This window comes from Phalangium opilio, unplaced genomic scaffold (genome assembly GCF_054372755.1).
Source record: "Phalangium opilio isolate 3A_F unplaced genomic scaffold, DU_Popi_V2 ptg000194l_1, whole genome shotgun sequence".
In the NCBI taxonomy this organism is placed as follows: domain Eukaryota; kingdom Metazoa; phylum Arthropoda; class Arachnida; order Opiliones; family Phalangiidae; genus Phalangium; species Phalangium opilio.
The window spans coordinates 1,594,497-1,616,446 of record NW_028324212.1 but is presented as its reverse complement, the minus strand read 5'-3'; the positions used below and the strand labels follow the sequence as shown (position 1 = coordinate 1,616,446).

The window sequence follows — 21,950 nt, the reverse complement described above, 5'->3', positions numbered from 1 at the left end:
GCGTGGCCTGAGCGTCACCCTTTATGTCCTCCACCAACCGGTGGAAGGCGTTGAGGAGTTGGACGGCGTCCTTGTCCTTGCTGTCAACGACTCGCTTCAGTCGTTTGTGGGAGCACTCCCAAAGCTTGTCGGCTTGGGAGTCTTTTATGTCCTTAAATTTGTAGACACTCACGTCTACAAAGTAATCCCCCTTTCGCGGGGGGACTTTTGTCTCGAAGTACTGGCCGTCGCTCCTTAGCCGGTACGACCCCTCGATACCGTTAACGCCGATGACGTGTTTCTGGAGCACGTCTTGGACAAAGTCCTCGTCGTCGGAATCGAGGAGAATCTCCACGGGATCAGGCTTGAGGAATTTATGTATAGTGCGTTTACCGCTGCTGGTTTCTTGACGATTGCCCGGAGATTTTGGTGGCGAGTCAAACATAGATTGAGATTCTTGGTACTTGTTCATTGTTGGTTTGATTGTGAAAACCCAATGCCCATGCTCGAGCTTTTATATCCAAAATCTCAGGGCCATTTTTTTAGAATACAGGCCCCGACATGGTTTTTTATAACACAACCTTATTCTATTCTTATTAATAGTTTAAAAAAAATATAATTATGTCTGATACGCTATTTTTTAATTTAACCTAAAATACATTTTTTATTGCGGAGTTGATACTAAAGATTAAAGAGGACATTAATATAAAAAATAACCTCTCTAGTTTAATATTAATATACATTTATTTAGATTTAAATCATGTTAAAAAACAATTTCCGTCCCTCCCAAAGTAATTAGTTTTAACCTTCACTAATAAATTGTTTTTCTTATATAAAGCGATCTCGTGAGAATTATTCAAATTTAATTATTCGAAACACGCCTAAACAAGCTTTTGCATACAAATAATATTTGTCCCCTTAGGCATCTATCAAAGTAACTTATTTTTAACCTTCGCTAAAGGGTTTTTTATATAACACGATTTTGTTTGAATTATTTAAAACACGCCTAGACAACTTTTTTTGCATACGAAAAAAAAACTTAGACCTCGGATAGATTTTGTAATTTTATGCCTATTTATCTAATTAACTTTTTGCTATTTATTGAATTTTAAGAATCTTGAAAGTATTGGCTAGACACTATTAGATTTGACCTCGCTAATTTTGTATATAAGCCCCGTGTTTCAAAATGAAAGTTATCAGTTGTTTAACTTCTGTTTCTGAAACACCAGTTCCAACCACTTTAAGATGTCTTTTTCCACCGCTCCTCGTTTGCCCTGCCTGCCTGTTATCAAAATCCATCCGGCAGCGCTTACTCCCCGTCGTGCCACTCCCCAGTCGGCCGGACTGGACTTATATTGTCCAGTGGATACCGTAATCGACCCTCACGGTATCAAAATTGTGTCGACTGGGTTAGGCGTTATGCTGCCGGCGGACAGCTACGGCCGCATTGTTGGCCGTAGCAGCTTAACGGCCCAAGGGCTGTTTGTTGCCGAGGGGACGATAGGTATGTTTATTAGTTATTTTATAATGCGTAAAAGTATAATAATTCTTAACAATAATAGACGCCGACTATCGGGGACCCCTAAAAGTGGTCATCGCCAACGTCGGGGACACCGCCTACACTATCCGGCGGGGAAATAGAGTTGCCCAATTGATAGTTACCCCGGTTATATTGCTAAGACCGGTGGAAACGGCGGTAAATATTTTCAAGTTTTTTAATTTAGAATTCAACTTGTAACATGTTTTTATGTTATCTCTAGAGTCTAACCCCTACATCACGAGGCAGTGGAGGGTTTGGGTCGACCGGCGTCTAGTAATTTTTTATTGGTGGTGGGTTTTTTATGTAAATATTTTAGTTTTATATATTTTTGTTATTTTGTTTTAATGTTATTGTATAATATCTGTTATTAAAATCTTTATTTGCATATTTGTAGATTTTTTCCAGACTTATAATTATATGCTTATTTTTTAGCTCCGCCTTAATTAACCTATCCAATGAAATTTATCTCTTTACTTACACCCCTCCTAATAAGCCAAGTAGGAACCAATCAACAATATCGCTTTTCTTGCTATTATATAACATATATATCCCGTACTAGCTATTTAAATATCATTTGCTTTTGTAACCCACCCAATATGCTATGCCTCATTTTCTTTTTTCTTTACGGGTTAATAGTCAACATTTTGTTAACTCTTTACGAAATTGAGCGGCGAAGCAGAAAACAGCTGGAAAATAAACCCAAACGGCCCTCCGCCGATTGCACTTCCGAGTCAAATAACGATACAGGGTCAATGTGAAAAATGTACTCGTTAAAACATGTTTGTTTATCCTTGCTAGTTGTTGATTATTTTGTACTATATATTTTGTATTTATTTATTACGCATATCTGTACATCTTATAAAAAGTAAATATTTGATGTCTTAAAATCTGTGTTTTTATTAACTTTAGGCTTACAGAGAGAAAAGCTGGAGTGGTTAAAGGGTAACACCCAATGTTAGCAAGCCAGGGATGACGTCAAGGTTGACTATAGTTTTAGTTTTGGTCTAAGTTAAGAAGATGATGTCATGAAACTAACACGCAGGAGCTCGGGCTAGTCCAGACTTGTCTGGACAGTTTGATTTGAGTCTGGTGGATGATGTTCTGGCCGCCATCTTGGGGTGGCGGCCATCTTGGATCCGTGGCTATTTGTATAGTCCCTACTACTAAGCCTAATTTCATAATTTTCCACTTTTTTATTACCCATCTATTTCGAAACTTGGCACTTTCTTAAGGCGATGAAATTATGCTAAGCCTTGATTTACCGTTAAGTTTTGCCATTTAAAAAAATGTTTGCCCCTTGTTGCCCGTCACTTAGCCTACTCGTATCGTCGTATTTTTAAAGTTTAGACTTTGAAATTAGTGCTTTGTTTTCTAAAATTTAACTTAATTGTATAAGATTTCAATATTATAATTGCGTTAAACGTCGGTATTTACGAATTCAATGTTTTTTGTTGCATTTAATTTCGTGTGATCTATGCTTTAAGAGGAATTTGACGACGAGGGACGACATACTCGACAGTAAGTAAAACGGTATGAGGCCTTTGCCCCACGTTGACTGAGGGTGTGAGTCTGAGCCCTTTTTTCACATTATCTCAAATTATCACATATAATAATAATTTCAACCTCGGTTATCCTGTGACGAGAAGATTGTTATAAAGTTGGTAACTCTCGATTTTGAAGGTAGATACTAACTTGTGACAAGGTCCGAATTATCTTATAAACAGACTAACATCGTGAGCCGATATCGTAAATTAACTGATGTCAATATCAAAGCTTAATCGAAATACAAATTCCAATTTTTTAACTCAGTGAACCTTTAATACATATCACAAATTATCTAATGAAAATAATATCCACCTATTTTTTTCTTCTAAAAATTAAGCCCAAACTGAATTTATGACCGATAACGATCACCGATAGTATTTATTACGCTTCAGAAATAGAAAACGAAATTTGCGAGTAGCGTAAAATATTTAAGGAGCATTTACCAAATATTAATTCTCGGCAATTGTCTCGATTAGTAAAACCTATTATCGGTAAGGTTACTTTTATCGATACTTGATTGCGTTCCTCTATAAAAACTAGATCAAAAGAACGAAAAACTAGTTGACGTTTAAATTTGTCCACTAATATCATAAAACTTTAAATTTCTGTTTAAGAGTAGAAATATCTTCGGGAATAACACTCCCAATTTTTGTGTCAGAAAATAAGAAAATTTACCTTGTTTTGAAACATAATGATAGAAATATAGATTAATAATAGCTTATCTTTTTATGTAGATAATTGGTTGACCTCCATATCTAATTTGCATCGAGTTCAAAAAAACTTGTACCGACATCCTCTAATTAACCATTTCGGCCATCACTAATATTTAAACTAAATTTCAATAAAATGGTTCACAACCTTTAGGAAAAGATTAGTTTTGAAATGAGTTAAATTCTTAAAATTAATTATATGGACTAGTTAATTGATAATAGTCGCCTTAAATGTCTAAATAAGGACGCGCCTTGCATTTGTATTCCATTCCCTCAATTTAACCTAATTAAAGGTTTTTTTTTCAAACACCCTGTATTTTTTATTTCCCGCCAAAATTTTATTTCCCGCTATTCTATTTACTAAAATGACTGCGTTATTTTTCCACCAAGAACTTGAACGTTTGCGTTTTGATGATCGTAATCACGCTGCGCGTCGCGATTTACGAGTCCAACGTGTCTTTCGAGATGGTAATCAAGCTTGGGAGCTTGATGACCTACGCTTTAAGAGGAATTTTAGGTTGACAAGGGAAATGGTCTTAGGCTTTTGCCGAACGTTGACTGAGCCTCTTGAAGGTGTTCGAACTACCTCGTTGCCAGTAGATTTGAAGGTAAAAAATCACTATTTGAAACCCACAAATGATTTTTCAGTACTGAATAATGGTTTATTTTTAGGTGTTAATCGCATTGTGGTTTTATGCACGAGGATCGTACCGGCTAGATGTGGGCCAAAACATTTTCCTCGGTGTTAGCCAGTCTAGCGTGAGTCGTTGCATACGAGATGTAACGAAAGCGATCAACGGGGCACTTGTACATAAGTACATAAAGTTTTCCGAGACTGAGGTGCAAAAAACGGCCATAAAAATGCGTTTTCAGGAGGAATGCAACTTTCCCGGAACCATAGGCGCAATCGATTGCACACACGTTGCAATCGTTCCACCACCGAACAACAACCCAGACTTTCCGGAATACATTTTTGTAAACCGAAAGTCTTACCACTCGTTGAATGTTTAATTGGTGTGCGAATACGACTTGCTGATGCTATCAGCAAACACCAACATTCCGGGATCGCGCCACGACTCCCACATATACCGGTCGACGGCTGTGTCGGCCCACTTGCAGGTGTCTTACCTCAATGGCTCTTTAATCGACTCTTGGCTAACCGGTAAAGTTTCTTGATATGGATTTCAAATTTTTAATAATAATAAGTTTAATCTCTCTTGTAGGGGATAGTGGAAATCCATTAAGCCCTTGGTTAATGGTGCCCATCATTGGAAAGGAAGAGCTTACGTCCGAATTCCACTTCATGGAGGCATTTTGTAAGGCTAGATTTGCCATTGAGAGGTGTAATGGGTGGCTGAAGCAGCGCTTTCGTTGCTTGTTAAAAGCTAGTTCGCTGCATTACTTGCCAGAATTTTCCTCCCAAATAGTCATGGCATTTTGCATTTTTCACAACATGTGCATGATGAACGGGTTAGGTGAAGAGGTTGAGCGGAAAGATGATGACGCTCCATTTGTGGCGGATGATCACCCCATCCCCACGTCTTCACTCCTTGTAATGGGAATTACAACCACATTGGTCAGAGGTTCAAACAGAGAGAAAAAATGGCCCTTTTTTGGCCATTAGGCAGTATCATACCGGCAAAATAAAGAGATTCGTTTTTTTAAGCATTGAATCGTCACCTAAAACGTCGGACACCCTGTGACGAGGAGATGATTTTAAAATTGAAATTCTTCGTTTTGGGAGTATTTAATTTGAAACTAAATAATTCCAATAAAACGATTTAAATCCTTTGGATAATTTTGAAATTAATGAAATTCAAAAATTAATTATATGAGTGTAATTTATTTATTGGGGAAAGCTTTTATGTTAAGCCTTGCAAAAGCAACGTTTCAACTTTTGCCACGAGACGGCAGCAAACTCCGCACATGCTCACGACATTAGTCTGTTTATAAGATAACTCCGAACATCAAGTGTCACTAGATAGTAAATACCTCCAAAATTAGGAGTTTGCAATTTTAAAATCATCTCCTCGTCACAGGGTATCCGACTAAGTCGATAATTTTCATTAACAGAAAAGTTACGAAAATTAATTAAGTGTTCACCATTTATGGTCATGTTATCTATTATGATCAAGAATACATAGGAGTAATGCTAAGATTCTAGAAAGAGTATATTTTCCCAAAATAAGTACTTTTGTGATGATGAATAAAAAACAAAGTTGTTGAGAAAAACAGAAATTATAGTTGTCAAACGTTTTCACTCGTTTTATCCGAGTTTGATGTTAAAAAGTACAAAAATTAGACATAAATGTTTGATTTGTTTTGTGTACTCGATATTTTGGGAAAAAATGCTATTGTTTGACAAATTAAAAAAGGCGTTCTGGAACTTGATTGAAAGGTCTGTGTAGATTATTACTTTGATGAAATATTTTCCTAAATTCAATAGGGTCTACCCATCAATCTACCTGTTATGAAAACATTCAGGCCGGTTACCTGACTAAACCGGGCAGAACCAAAATCATTTTGCTAAAGCAAGTATAAAGATCCCAATTTTATTTAAATAGTAATTCACCAATTTGAAGCAAACAATTTTTCTAGCCTTAACTTTCTAATATTAGAGAAACGAAGTTTGAGTGACATTACCTAAATATGATTTTGTCATTTGTCACTAAAACTTAAACAGCCGAAAAACATAACAGAAATTAACAGGTAAACAGTTTAAAAATATTTTATCAAATACAGACGTTATAGTGCTTCATTTCAAATTCTATAACGAAGTACGAAGCAAGTTCCAATGGCGAAGACCATTGGTGTTCTTTCAAGTATGGTATGGCATATTAATAAAATAATTAGACGGTTGTAAATAGGTGAACAATTTTGGAGAATAATCATGGAGTAAAAATTACTTAAACACTTCACTTAGTTAAATAGTTCATTACATTCTTTCACTGACTTTCATGAAGTACCTATTAATATTGTTCCGCTCTTACTTCATGTTGATTCTCTCTCAAAATAATACACGATATTAGATAACTAATCAGAGACATTTGCGTAATAGGGAACGGGACTAATCAACTACCGATCCATAGATGTCATTACTACCCTACCCACACGAAAAAACATTAAGTATACGCTATTATAAAATTAATGAATAACGGAAACGTACCACAGGTTTCTTTTCAAAAACAGCTTAAGACGCGCATGTTCTTGCGGAATTTAAGCTTAGCGAAATGAAAGCGCAAAAGTCTAGAAACCTTGCGCGCTTCTTGTTTATGTAGACGTTTTTCGGTTAGATTCACAAAGTGTGAAATTTCAAATTCAGTGTTTTTATCTGTCTGTCAATGGCAGAGCTTGCGCCAAATTCTCATGTAATTGCGGCTTTTTTATAACTTACTCTGAATCAATCGCCTTATATACCCAAAATTACAAAATTTGAGAAAATGAGTTTGGTAGACGTCATTAATAATTAAAAATAGATGTTTTAAAATGATTTTAGGAATAACCTTTCTTGAAACGACTTAACTAGAATTAAAGTAAAGTACCGACGTTTAAATAATTTATATCAATTATATTTATTTAATTATTTAAGGAAAACCTCTTAATATGGTATTTAGCCTCGACTCGGAGGTTTATTTTGGTTTCCCAACACTATAAATCAAGAGGTTAATTTTTGGTAATTCGCAGTCTCGATGGACGTGAAAATTATCGAGAAATATCACCTAGCTGGCTGGCTGGATGGTTTAGAGAGCGAGCGAGATAAATAAATGTAATTTTAATTTCAGCCTACATCAACGTTCCTAAAAATCGGTCGACTAGAATATTAATCGGCACATGGCTCGTATCTATACTAATTATTTATATTGAAATGTCGAGGAAGCTTAAGTCAAAATTCGTTAAATCATCGTTTTATCCAATTAACACGTTCAGAGACTCTTCGCGGATCAACAATGTCACTGTATACGTCATTAAAGATTCACTGGAACACAAAATCATTACCAATATGGTAAAACAAACTCCAATATCAAAGAATAATATAATATGTAATATTTAAACGAATTATTTATAACTGTTCTAAGCTAATAGATGACTCGACTTTAAACTCACAAGATATTTCAATTTCTTCACTTCCAAATAATAAACTTCATAGAATACTTGAAAAACTTTCACCTGAAACTCGTGAAACAAACATTCTAATAGCATCTAAATTTAATTTGAATATAATACTGCGTAATTCATACAGACAATTTTGGTTAAACAATAAAACCGCTTCAATTAGAGAGAACATTTTCTTTTCGACACCGATTTCACAAGGTTATGTCGGGCTTCCAATTTCCTCAAATTTCTCGAAATCGAGCCTATTAGAAGATGTTAATCAAATGTAAGTATATTTTTAAAAACCCTCGGAAATAAATAACGTAACTCGTGCGACCATTATCTTATAATTATCTACACAAGTAAGGGTTTACGGGTACTATAGTGTCGCCATTAGAGGTAGCGATCACTCAAAGCAATGGTTTAACCTGTTTTCCCCTAATCGGACACCAGAAAATATGCGTTTTCGCAGAAACTAACCCTTACGGTACGCGACAATTTGGTCTCGCCGTTTTGGTCTCGAGACAAATTGGTAACGGTACAATTGGGCCTCGGGACGAATTGGTCCCGGTACAAAATGGTCCCGGTACAATTGGGTCTCGCGACAAATTGGTCTCTGGACACGAAATTCTCGTTTAAAAAAATATCATCACTTCAGCATTTTTTAACCAGCCAAATTTAACCAAACCATACCATACCATACATACCTAACCAAACCAAACCATAAAATACCTAACCAAACCAAACCTAACCCAACCCAACCTTGTTTGGAGGTAAGAAGATTATTTATATGAGAATTAAAGCCCGCCTCTTAGCACGAACAATTTATTAGCAATAATAGACATTTTTTGGAAAAGATAGCAGCTAATTAATAGGACTACATTTGGAAAAGGTTGGCAGCTAATTAATAGGAGAATATTTTGGAAAAGGTGGCAGCTAATTAATTAGAGAATAATTTGGAAAAAAGCAGCTAATTAATGGGAGAATATTTTGGAAAAGTTGGCAGCTATTTAGTAGGAGAATATTTTGGGAAAGGTGGGAACTAATTTGGTAACCAAATAATCACGAGACCAAATAGTACCGAGACCAAAAATCCCGAGCCCAAAATAATCAAAAGACCAAATGGTCCCAAGACCAAAAAAATCACAAGACCAAATGGTCCCAAGACCAAATCTGTGAGACCAATTAGTCTTTTTGTGCTAGTTCATGAAGTATTTGTTCGATGCTTTTTTTATTATTTTAGAAAATTGATTTCCTGGATTTAGTTATATCATTAAATTTAATTTAGAATATTGAGCTTGTGGGAAACCCAACATTCTAAACACAAGAGCACTGGTTTATCAAAGGATATTGACAACATTATAACCCTTCTCAAATGGTTGGAGCCAGAGAATAATCAGTCGGACATAACCGTGGACGATGTTGAAGCTGTATTATGGATATACGTTTCTGGAAATAATTTAGCTTTCGCACTGTTTTTATTGGAGGTATTTTGTAATCTTTATTGCAACTGATAAGTCGATGATTTTCTGTAACGAAAACGTTTTTGTAAATTCATCTGGTAGTCAACATTAATGTTAAACATATTTCATGTTATCTATATAATATATGATCGTGATTAAATTAAATAGGAGTAAGGAATGCAATGATTTTGCACAAGGGCCAACCTCAAGAACGTCCAAATCTACCTCTTATTCTACTTTTGTGATGGTCCAGTGATTTTGTAGTTAACAAAAAGAGTAAACGTTGTTACTGATATTGTCAGAGTTTAATGTTAAAATAAAGAAAAGCCTGTCAAATTTTTTTATTTGTTTTGTGTATTCTATATTCCTGAAGTTAAACAAAATTGCATTTTCTTTGACAAATTAAAAAAGTGTTCGGGGGCTTGACTGAAAAGATCGTATATATCTTTAATTCTATGACATATTTTCGAAATTAAATAGGTCTCCCTTCAATCTAGCTGTTATGAAAACTTGCTTACCGGCTACTTGTCGGGTGGTACAAAAATGATGGGCTAAATATAGTAAACAGAGCCAAATTTTGGGTCGGTCACCTAATCAACCCAAGCTGAATTCCTTATATGTGCAATATATCGCCATTTTGAGGAAGACAATCATTCAAGCATTAACTTGTTAATATTAGAGAAACGAAATTTGACTGACATTGCCTGATATTGATTTTCTTATTTGTCACTAAAACACAAAAACCGAAAAATATAACCAAAATTAATCGGTAAACAGTTTGAAAACAATATTATCAAATACAGATGTTCTAGCGCTTCATTTCAAATTCTGTAACGAAGTACGAAGCAGGTTCAAAATGACAAGGACCATTGAAGTTCTTTCAAGTATGTTAACTCATATCAATCACCTAATTTGGGGGTGTAAATTAAAGGACAATTTGAGAGAATAATCATGAAATACAAAACACTTTTCTACTGTCTTAGATCAAATATTTATTGATGTTGTTATGCTATTAATTCATTTTCATTCTCTCACAATATATTATTAAAGAACTAACTGGTCGAGCTAACGTCGAATTCGGTGGAATAATGAACTGATTTTAACAAACAAAATTAATACTTTAAACCATAAGCGTGACTCACGGGAAAGTGAAAAGAGGACTATGGGCAAGAGAAACCCAAAAAGACTATTGATAAAACTTTTTATTTAATGAGTTATTGAGCTATTTTTGAAGGGTTAGTATTTCAATATGAAAGAAAACATTTCTAATTAAAATTTGTACAGAGTTATGACACACATTTACATTTCACAAAATAAAATAAGGTAAAAAAGCAAAATCAGTTTAGTTATTTAATAATTTCTTTAGTTAGAGTTAAGGTCAACAAAAATCATTAAACACTTTCTACTTGGAAACTTACTTCGTACAATATTTGCATTTCACTTAATATATCAAAGTGATGCCAATCATTGATGCGGGTCGGCGGAAAGCACGATGCATTAATTGGATCCAGAGATACCGGAATCTCCGACATGATGGCAATGGATTATGAAACGAAAAAGGATCGCAACTAAGTTATGAAACCATAAACGACTAGCCAACAAGATGGCCCCGGCCATATTACGCTTTGGTGCTTGGCATGTAATTAAAATAAATTTCTATCCAACAGGCTGGGACATTTACTGTAAATGGCTTTCTTAATGCAAAATTGATACTTGTAGCATAATATGTGACTGGAACTAAAATTATTCAATGATTGTACTCATATACAAATATACAACCATCGCCTAAAATTAGCCCCACAGCAATATTTTTACTTCAGAGTTGATACAATAGATATAAAACAAGCTGCTAAAAGGGAGAATTATACGTCTGTAAATTTCACTTTGAAACGAATGAAGTTTGAACAACTTTCTTTAAAGTCCATCGGTGGACTGGGGCTTTGCGTCCTTTTATGAAAATTCCAATTGCAGTGTCGGTGCTTTACAATAAGTAAAGTAACTTAGTGTTGATCTTGTAGTTTCATCTGGAACACTTTTTATGGAGGGCTCCAAGTCGAATATGGGTCTCTTTAAGCTTAATGTGGGTCTCTTTTTCTATGATCCCAAGCCTAATGTGGTTCTATTTTACAGCTTCTTATGGTGCTGGGCGCTATAGCTGGTAAACGCATAAACACCAAAAAAGGCGGGGCTTTTGCACGACAAAAAAGGGGAAAAAGAGGGGCGAAAAGGGAGAAAAGAGGGAAAAATATTGTACGTTTATAAGCTTATACCTTTTGTCTGCCAAAAGAAGGCAAGCACAAAAACAAAAATGTAAATAATCACGATTTTGAAATACAATGAATGTATGTTAAACTAGTTTTGCTTTGGCCATATTAATGCTAAGTTAAGACCATAATAAAACTAGTTTAACATGCATTCAGTCTGTTTCATTATCGTGACTATTCACATTTTTGGTACCTAAATTGACTCCAAGCGCCGCACTTTACAAAGACTACTCTCCTCATCCTGTAATTAACGGCAAAAATTCAGAGAAAAATTATCCCTGAAACAAAGTAGCTACTAGAAAACTGTTAGTCTTTATTTTATGAAGATTTGAACTAACATTATAGCAACACCAATGTTCTAAAACAAAGGTTTCTAAATTTCGCGCCATCTACATGTAACTGTTGGAAGTAAAATATCCAGTGGTTACCGCGCATGTCAATGGGCGGGGCTTTACATTTCCCCACCAGGGTGAGAAATAAGGAAATTTTTTAAACTGGTCATTTGACCAGTAGAGCCCAAGGGTTTTAATTAAAAAACTGGTCAATGACCACTTAATATTTCTACATACTGTATGAGCTGCACTGAAATGGATTAATTTCTATAAGCCACTACTGGAAATTTATTTTTTACTAAAGAAGGGGAATTTAAAAAGTGGTCACGGTGACCACTGGACCCCCAGGCATTTAATAAATAAACTGGTCAAAGCAATTTTTAAACTGGTAATTTGCCCAGTACCATCGCCTTATTTCTCATCCTGTTCCCCACTAAAACTTAGCATTTCATTCACCGCTCTATGAGAAATCTTTCTCTTCATCGGTTAGTGAATTTAAACTAATCGTAATGTTTGCATCTAATTTGAGCTGCGTGAAATCCACTCTGTCCAGCATAATATTGAAGAACAACATCACGCTGTCTCTCTTACCACATTGAATTCTATTTTTATCATTCCTCATAGGGCTTTCAGTTAACAGTTTTCCTCGCTTCCTTCTTCCTGTGGTCTTTTTCTGACGTGACTTAATATTTTTTCACTGGGTTCTATCATGTGCTTTTGTAAGGCTGATTCGTAGTTTGTACTTCCTATTAGTGATTTGAGGATTAGGTGTTTTTTTATTCAAAATGCACTAGTTTGTACGTGGGAGCTGTATACAACACAGTTTATCAATTAGAATATATATATTTTCGAAGCTGTAAGGCTATTTCAGACCTAGCTCGTCACTTGAAACTTGAAAGGAACCAAAAAAAACGCCCTTGTGCATTTCTTGAACTGATTTTTTTAGTTTGCCCCAAGTTTGTTTTACGTCAGTGCAGGTTAGCGTCGGAAGATGATCTTCCCTGTTTACGAGTAGTAGCCTAGTAGGACAGCTATGCAATGCTTGGAAAACCCTCCTCCTCCTCCTGCTGGGCAAAAACCAACTACCACGAATTCATTTATGTCACTCAGGTCCAATTTAACCTTGTGCGGCTCTTCCCGATAATCCTGAATTTTGAAGAAGTAGCGCTTCAATATAACTTAGTTAAAAATTCTATTGATTTTCCAGAAACGCCAAAGCTATTAATATGATTTTTTCTTAGTTTTTGTTCCCCTTGTATTAAGCAATTCTTCCCATTTTCAATATAGTCCATAATTTTGACAAGAGAGAGAGCAACAGATACTAAACAAAGCGAAAACAGTATTACCAATTTTTATAATCTTCATGTTATGACCAAGGTTTAAGTGTTTACAGTCAAATTTGATTAATATTAGGGTGATTAGTTTTTCAACACTTTTCATTTTTGACCATATTCTCTCCTGAAAAATTTATGGTTAATTAAAAAAATATTTGACAAATTTTGATCGAGTTTACAATTCAACTCTGCAATCAGATTAGAAAATTGAAAGCGCTACCTACCTAAAAAAATTTAGCAATGTAATTTAAGTCAATGAAACATATTCATATAAAGTTAAATAATTGTAAGTCGGTAGGGGAGTTGCCTATCCTCTAAGCGTGTATCCTTTATCCATGTAACTGTTTTGTGCAATATCTATTTTAAAAGTTGGCTCTTTGAAAACCTATGGCGACATCTACTCAGAAGTGACGACACTGGAGTGGACACGACTTTTTATATTTAAAAGAAACATAATATCTTACTCCTCCAAAAACGAGATTACGTAACGGCAAAATCCTTGGATCATGGATTGAAGCATGAACCCGCTGCTTTTTCAATATTCAGGCATTACATCAATATCCAGTGTCACACCTCTGTGGGTTTGATTGTTAATCCACAATTTTGCTTCCTTGGGGCAAGCCCCGATCGCCTTATACTGGTTGTGGACCAGCTGTACTTAGTGGAGATCAAATGCCCTTACGCTATTTTCAAGAATAAACTATCAGAGGAAAACCAGCTTAGGGTAAATTTTACCTTTACATTGACGAAGAAACGGATGCACTGGAACTGAGAAAAACTTCAGACGTTTATCATCAGATTCAGGGTCAGCTTTTCGTGTGTAACCACCCGTATGCTTTTTGGCAGTATTTGTGCCACCCGATAACATCGAAATCTTGATGATAGTGAAAGACAACCAATTCATCAATGATACCTTGCTTCCAAAATCATCCACTAAATATTTCATTAGTCTCCTACCTCATTTTGCCATAGAAATGTTCGAAAAGCCTAAAAAATAAATTTTCCAAGTTACAAAAGTACAGCCTCTATGTGCAAATATACATTATGGCCATGACCAAGGCTTAGCTCGCCTTAAATGTTTTTATTACTAATAAATGTATAAAAAAAGACTCTTACCTTCAGAAAACGGTGGTATTTCCTCGAAAGTAAGTAGAAATACAAGTTCCAAGTGTTTTTTAAAAGATTTTTTAAAAAAATTTATAAAATACGTTTTTCCGCTCTTAGCTCGTCTCCGCGAATCGCGGAAATTTTATTTTCCGTATAAAATGGAGTAATGGCATCTCCGAGGGTTTGACGTATTATGCCCTATTGGGAGTTAACATAGAGTGCCACTACTCTTAGCTCATCCTTATGATAGTTTCAATTTTGGCAGCTATGTGCGCTGATCAGGCATATGGCTAATTGGGTAAAAGGAAAAGGTAGGAACCATAGCAACAATAATCCTGTCCAATAGCGGCGGTCCGGCTTAAAGGCCCTTTCAGACGACACTCTGCTACTTTGTGAAAATGTGTTTTCACTAGTTCGAATCCCTTGAAATTTCAGTGAGAGGTATATTGAAGGGTTTTAAATTATCGTGCAAAGTTTTAAAATGAATAGTTCTTAAAAATTTCCTAGGTTGTGATTGTTCACAAAGAAAATTTTAATGAATTTTTGGGAAAACAGCTAATCATTTTAAAACTTTGCACGATAATTTAAAACCCTTCAATATACTTATCGCTAAAAATCGAACTAGTGAAACCGAAGAAAACACATTTCCACAGAGTAGCATACTACACAACAAAGAGTGACGTCATATTCGGAAGCACTCTTTTGGCTGTGCCGAGCAAAGAGAGAAAAAAAGTTGAATTTTTTCAACTTTTTTTCTCGCTTTTCCGAGATCAAGAATGAGAAAATTTTGTCCGTGTGACCAGCGCATTTTCTAGAGGCTGGTGAAACCAGAAAATCTGATGAGCTCAGCACAGCGAGCGTAGCGGGAAAAAGAGTGTCGTCTGAACGGGCCTTTATAGGGTCTTTGCGCGTGACGTCAGGTTTCCGTCCCCTTTACGAGATTTTCTCTCTCCGTCGACTGCTCGCTCACTACGCCGCCATATTGACTGGCCTGTTAAACCTTGTTAAACGGGTTGTTAGAGTTATACGGCCTGCAGTTCAGTTGAATTAAAACTAAGTGGTTATATAAAATGGGAGGCGGTATTTATTGTACGGTGAAGGAATGTAACGAAAATTCGCGTAAACGGAAGAAGAATATGTTGTCGTTTTTTAAAATACCAGCTGTACTAAGGCACCAAGGCCCAATTGAGACTTATCAAAAAAGCGTAGGAATCTTTGGATTACTAGAATAGAAAGAAAAGAGTTATTTACATTACAATAACCCTTTCGCCTAATAAACGAGGCCCACACGTATGTTCAAAACATTTTCTTTCAGGTAAGAACCTATTATTAATTGTAAGAGTAATCTTAATTAGTAAGTTGATATGATTGAACATTTACAGGAAAACCATCAGCGCTGTTCGATCAAACCAATCCAGATTGGGCACCAAGTTTGTTCTTAGGCAAAAACCATTTGAAAAATCCCAATATGATTCATTCACGTTGGAAAAGAATAGTTACTCAAAAATTAAGGATTAAAACCGTGTATCAATCTATTAAGGATTAAAACCATGTATCAGTCTAATGAAGGAACTTCAGGCTAAATTGAAGAATAGCCCCTGCTCTTCCAAACTTAATAAATCATATACCAAAAGAAAGCTTACGTCTTTCTCTATCCATTGCATATCATTAAAAGTTGCGCAAACACTAATTATTGCGAATAATTAATAATATTAATTAGCCTTGTCGAAGGCACGGCTTTATTGAATGGAGGGTTCCGGCGTAGCCGGGACCCGATAAGCGCATGCGCACGCGTTACCCAAAAAAAGTAAAGATAAATATAGCTTCCAACACGAGAACTAACAGCGATCCGATAGTCCAGTGGTTGCAACGGTTGTACTATGGAGTGAAATGTTGTAGGTTCGAACCCAGTCAAAGATAAGTAAAGTTTTTTTCATAATTATATCGGAAATATATTAATTTCGCAAATTTATATGTATTTATTTATATAGTGTAGTTTCTTGGAGTAATTTTAAAAATAAAACAAATTTTAATTTATGTTTTTGTTTATTTCCACTCGGGGGCCGGTTGTAACCTTCATATAGGGGCAAGTTTTGAATTGCCGAAATTTTGGCTCAATTGCATATGGTTATTTTGGAAAAGGAAATAGCAAAAACATGTGAAAATGGTTTTCAACCAAGAAAACCATTAACTACCTCCTTTTTCAGAAATTTTCAGGTGTTTTTAGTTTCACTCTAAAAATCTAAATCATTTGGAAGATGATCCAAATCTAAACGTTTGGATCGGCTCCACCCTTGATTTTCATTTCGCATAACACGTTGTATTCGTAAACCTCGACGCGCACCACCATTAGAAGCTTTAAAATGCAAACACAACAACACACTGAGCGGCTGAGCGCATACATTTTTAGTAAATAACATTTCTTACTACACTACAGCTGTTTTCGGGGCTGAAGCGTCCGAAAGACGGCGATAAAGAAAAATTCTCCAGCCCGTTAAAAGGGGGTAGTTTCGAGGGAACGAAATTCAAATGCAACCCCAGTAGCACATACGCTCCACAGTACAGTCTTTTAGCAGTCCGTGTGTTCGCTAGGTGTCCTAAAAACTCGGGACTGATAATACATGTAAACACAAGCCGAAAAGCAATAATGTAAACAGTCCATTATTTTTACTAATTTTATAATTCGGTTGACAGTCTTCCGAATGCTCTAAATTTAGCCTGTTTTTCTTACTCTTGATTATATTAAATCAGGCGCGACCAAGTTTAGTCTTGTTTTGAAACATTCCGCCGGCTTGACTGTATTAAGTCTCGGATTTTCAGTTTTAGTCTGGTTATGAGACAGTCCGCTGGTTTTACTGTATCAAATCTAGCCTTTTCAGTTTAATTTTGGTTATGAGACAGTCCGCCGGCTTGACTATGTTAAGTCTCGGATTTTCAGTTTTAGTCTGGTTATGAGACAGTCCGCTGGCTTCTCAATTTTAACTCTGGCAAGATCAAGTTTTAATCTTGATATGGGACAGTCCGCCGGCTTGACTATATTATGTCTCGCATTTTCAGGTTTATTCTAGTTATGAGACAGTCCGCTGGCTTCTCTGTATTAAGAGTAGCATTTTCATTTTAAGTCTGGTTATGAGACTCCGCTGGTTTTACTATATCAAGTCTCGCATTTTCGGTTTTAGTCTGGTTATGAGACAGTCTGCAGGCTTCTCTGTATTAAGAGTGGCTCGTTCAAGTTATACCCATGTTTTGGGACAGTGCGCCAGCTTTTCTATATTAAGTCTCGCTTATTCAAGTATTAGTCTTGTTATGAGACAGTCCGTCGGCTTCTCTAAGTCTCGCACGTTTAACTAAGCAAGAGTATAACTTGAACGCGCCACACTTAATACAAAGTAGCCGGCGGACTGTCACATAACCAGACTAAAACTGAAAGTTCGAGACTTGATATAGAGAAGCCGGCGGAATGTCTCATAACCAGACTTAAACTGAAAATGCGATACTTAGTATAGAGAAGCCGGCGGACTGTCTCATGACGATTGTCATGAGACAGCCCGCCCTTATTTCAGTCCCTGACTTCCTTGGTTTTATCTTGTAATAAGACATTCCCCTGGCTCTCCCATAATAAGTCTATGACTTCCTTATTTCAGAAATCTAATCAGACAGTCCAATAGTTACGATATATTAAGCTTCGCGCGTGCTAAATTTAGACTTGTAATGGAACAATCTTCCGGCTGCTCTATTTTTGAGTTTCCAACGTCGTCGAGCTTGTTGGAATTTATCTGAATTGTAAGTATATCATGTCAACGTTTGACTTCTTCAATTTGTTCCGTTTTTCTCTCTAAACTTATGTTATTTTATTTAAATGATAAAAGTTTATTGAAATGTGTGGTTTCCTTTAATGCCAATAAATAGCGGCATGCTCGTCAAGTGATCACGACTCCCATACTCTTCGTGAACGGCCCAAAGTGTAGGATTTCGGTTGAAATAAAGGTTTAGAAAATCCAAATAATAACAAAACTTATTCTCCACTAAAGTTCCACGATTCTGCTGATGTAAATTTGAACTACAAGCAAAACTTTCTTTAAAAATCCATTTTATCTAAACAACTAACTGTAACATGTTAATTTACCCAGATTTCAATATAAATCTATCTTTACAAGCATGATTTTACAACAATATCAAAGAAAATGTTACGGATTATGGCTAATTTCATCTTTCCCTTATATTTAGATAAGCCTTCAAATCGTTTGAAAATATAACTCTTTGCTACTCTGTATTATCGGAGATTAAATAGCAATGCACACTTTCGTTAAGTGCAGTCATTTGAAGCTATTTACCACTTTTCGAAAGTCGGCAAAAGTACGGGAGTTCGGTCGAGTGGGGCCTCCGAATTAATTTTTCGATCGAAAGGTTTGGAACCGTCCATTTACCAGCCAATATCGTGTCCATTTCCCCAGCCGATATCGTGTCCATTTCCCCAGCCGATATCGAGTCCATTTCCCCAGCCGATATCTAGTCCATTTCCCCAGCCTATATCGTGTCCATTTCGCAAGCCGATATCGTCTCCATTCCCCAGCCGATATCGTCTCCATTCCCCAGCCGATATCGTGTACATTCCCCAGCCGATATCGTGTCCATTCCCCAGCCGATATCGTATCCATTCCCCAGCCGATATCGTGTCCATTCGCCAGCCGATTTCGTGTCCATTCTCCAGCCGATATCGTGCCCATTTCGCCAGCCGATATCGTGTCCATTCGCCAGCCGATTTCGTGTCCTTTCTCCAGCCGATATCTTGCCCATTTCGCCAGCCGATATCGTGTCCATTTCCCCAGCCGATATCGTGTCCATTTCCCCAGCCGATATCGAGTCCATTTCCCCAGCCGATATCTAGTCCATTTCCCCAGCCTATATCGTGTCCATTTCGCAAGCCGATATCGTCTCCATTCCCCAGCCGATATCGTCTCCATTCCCCAGCCGATATCGTGTACATTCCCCAGCCGATATCGTGTACATTCCCCAGCCGATATCGTATCCATTCCCCAGCCGATATCGTGTCCATTCGCCAGCCGATTTCGTGTCCATTCTCCAGCCGATATCGTGCCCATTTCGCCAGCCGATATCGTGTCCATTCGCCAGCCGATTTCGTGTCCTTTCTCCAGCCGATATCGTGCCCATTTCGCCAGCCGATATCGTGTCCATTTCGCCAGCCGATATCGTCTCCATTCGCCAGCCGATATCGTCTCCATTCGCCAGCCGATATGGTGTCCATTTCGCCAGCCGATATCGTGTCCATTTCGCCAGCCGATATCGTGTCCATTCGCCAGCCGATTTCGTGTCCTTTATCCAGCCGATATCGTGCCCATTTCGCCAGCCGATATCGTGTCCATTTCGCCAGCCGATATCGTCTCCATTCGCCAGCCGATATCGTCTCCATTCGCCAGCCGATATGGTGTCCATTTCGCCAGCCGATATCGTGTCCATTTCGCCAGCCGATATCGTGTCCATTTCGCCAGCCGATATCGTGTCCATTTCGCCCGCCGATATCGTGTCCATTCGCCAGCCGATTTCGTGTCCTTTCTCCAGCCGATATCGTGCCCATTTCGCCAGCCGATATCGTGTCCATTTTGCCAGCCGATATCGTCTCCATTCGCCAGCCGATATGGTGTCCATTTCGCCAGCCGATATCGTGTCCATTTCACCAGCCGATATCGTGTCCATTCCGCAGCCGATATCGTGTCCATTCCGCAGCCGATATCGTGTCCATTCGCCAGCCAATATCGTGTCCATTTCACCAGCCGATATCGTGTCCATTCCCCAGCCGATATCGTGTCCATTCGCCAGCCAATATCGTGTCCCTTAGCCAGCCGTTATGTTTTCCATCCGCAAGCCGATTTTGCGGCTATTCATCTTGCGATTTCGTAACCGATTACCAGTTGATTTCGTGTACATCCGCTTAACGATTTTCTGACCGTTTTCATGCAAATTTCGTGTCCTCTAGACTACCAATTTCGTGTCCACTAGACTACCAATTTTGAGTTTATTCGCCAGCTGATTTTCTGACCGTTTGAATGCAAATTTCTTGTCCATTCGCTTATCGATTTTGTATCCATAAAGTTCATTTTGCAATCAACCAGTGTAAACGTTGGGATAGCAAGACACTTATCTGGGCGGACATTTCGCACTATAGGGTAGGGTCTAAAGTCACAAATCAGGCGGACCAAAAAACCGTCCCGCTAGTTTAAATTCGTACTGTCCCCGCAGTTGATTTTTGTTGCAGGGGTAAGAAAAAGGTGATGCTCCATACTAAAATAAATTGAAATCTGTGGCTTACTAGTCAATTACACTATTAGTGACTACTTAAATAAATGGAGAAAGGACTCACTGATCAGCTTGACCACTAAAAGAAATATTTTTATGTACAGCCCTGGTTGCAGTAAAAAAAGTACGACGTGGCAAGGAGGGTGTGGTTTAATCGACTTCTATTTTCAGTTTTGCCCTTTTATGGCCATAATTTTAGATTTGCCCATATAAGGTGATAGTTTAGTCTTGGAGCCTTCCAATGAAAATGAGCGATACAAGTTTGCGGAAAATCTCCAATCAACGATTAGGGAACAAACTACTTTCTCAAGAACTGACTACGGTATCGACTCCATTTTGGACGTTTTGGTCGTTTGTTTAAGATCGGTGATCCATCTTTAAGATTAGTTTTAAGTACGGCGGTTCAAGTTTCAACAAGATTAAAATTACTTTTAGTACGGCTTTTTAAGTTTCATTAAGATTAAAACTACTTTTAGTACGGCGTTTTATCTTTTATTAAGATCAATTTCAATTTCGGCGTTTTGAAAACTGTACTGTGACTTCGAGCCAAGTGTTAGAAAACATCATTTGCCTTAACAACAAGTTTCTTAAATCCAACAAGCACAAGTCGCCTCGCATTAAGGCAAGTTACACCAAAAGCTAAGACTAATCCTAAAGCATAAGAGTAGATCAAAGTAACATTACTTTTCTATAAATTAAAGGGATAGAATCAATCTTTTGACGAATAATGAAAAGCTTTCATTTTTTAAATGAAAATGTGTGTCTTTGGTCTCTAGATGTTTTTGGATGGAGCCAAAAATTGTGGTTGAGCTCCAAAATATTTTACCCATTCAGTTAATAGTATTGTTTGTGTAGAAAGATGAATTTTGAGTAGAAAAGGCGAGTTCTTTACGAAGGCGCAGCTGTTGGGCAGAATCCTAAGACATGGACTGATTTTAGTGAAGAACATTTTAAAAAATGGATTAATTTGGACCCCTATTCGAAAATGCCTTCCTTGTAAGTTATACAGTATAATCTGAAGTTTTTATAGGGTGTGATTGAGTAACTTGTAATTATGTTGTTCAGAGTTTACTACGATCCTGACTTTCTACACACGCGCGAAGCAGATCACTATTACAAAACAATTAAGAATGGTGTTCAATGGGAGCAAAAAGTACAACACAGTAATGGAAATGCTATCCCAGTGCCCAGACTAACCTGCTGGTTTGGACCTTTACCTTATGGATAGGGCAAAGGAATATCGCATAAACCAAATGAACAATGGACCCC

At 37.1% G+C, this 21,950-nt stretch overlaps 1 protein-coding gene and 1 long non-coding RNA gene across 2 annotated transcripts; one reads left to right on the top strand and one right to left on the bottom strand.

Moving 5' to 3' along the window:
* Positions 1-14,084: 14,084 nt before the first annotated feature.
* On the bottom strand, positions 14,085-14,447 carry LOC149622630 (uncharacterized). Its single transcript, XR_016374971.1, has 3 exons — positions 14,376-14,447; positions 14,217-14,246; positions 14,085-14,133 (listed from the first exon to the last, which is right to left on the bottom strand). It is a non-coding gene; the product is annotated as an uncharacterized LOC149622630 (long non-coding RNA).
* A 7,115-nt stretch (positions 14,448-21,562) lies between these two features.
* LOC149622629 (alpha-ketoglutarate-dependent dioxygenase alkB homolog 3-like) lies at positions 21,563-21,950 on the top strand. The gene is made up of 2 exons (XM_089853528.1): positions 21,563-21,677; positions 21,747-21,950. The coding sequence occupies exons 1-2, from the start codon at positions 21,667-21,669 to the stop codon at positions 21,907-21,909; spliced, it is 174 nt and encodes a 57-aa protein (XP_089709654.1). The 5' UTR covers positions 21,563-21,666; the 3' UTR covers positions 21,910-21,950.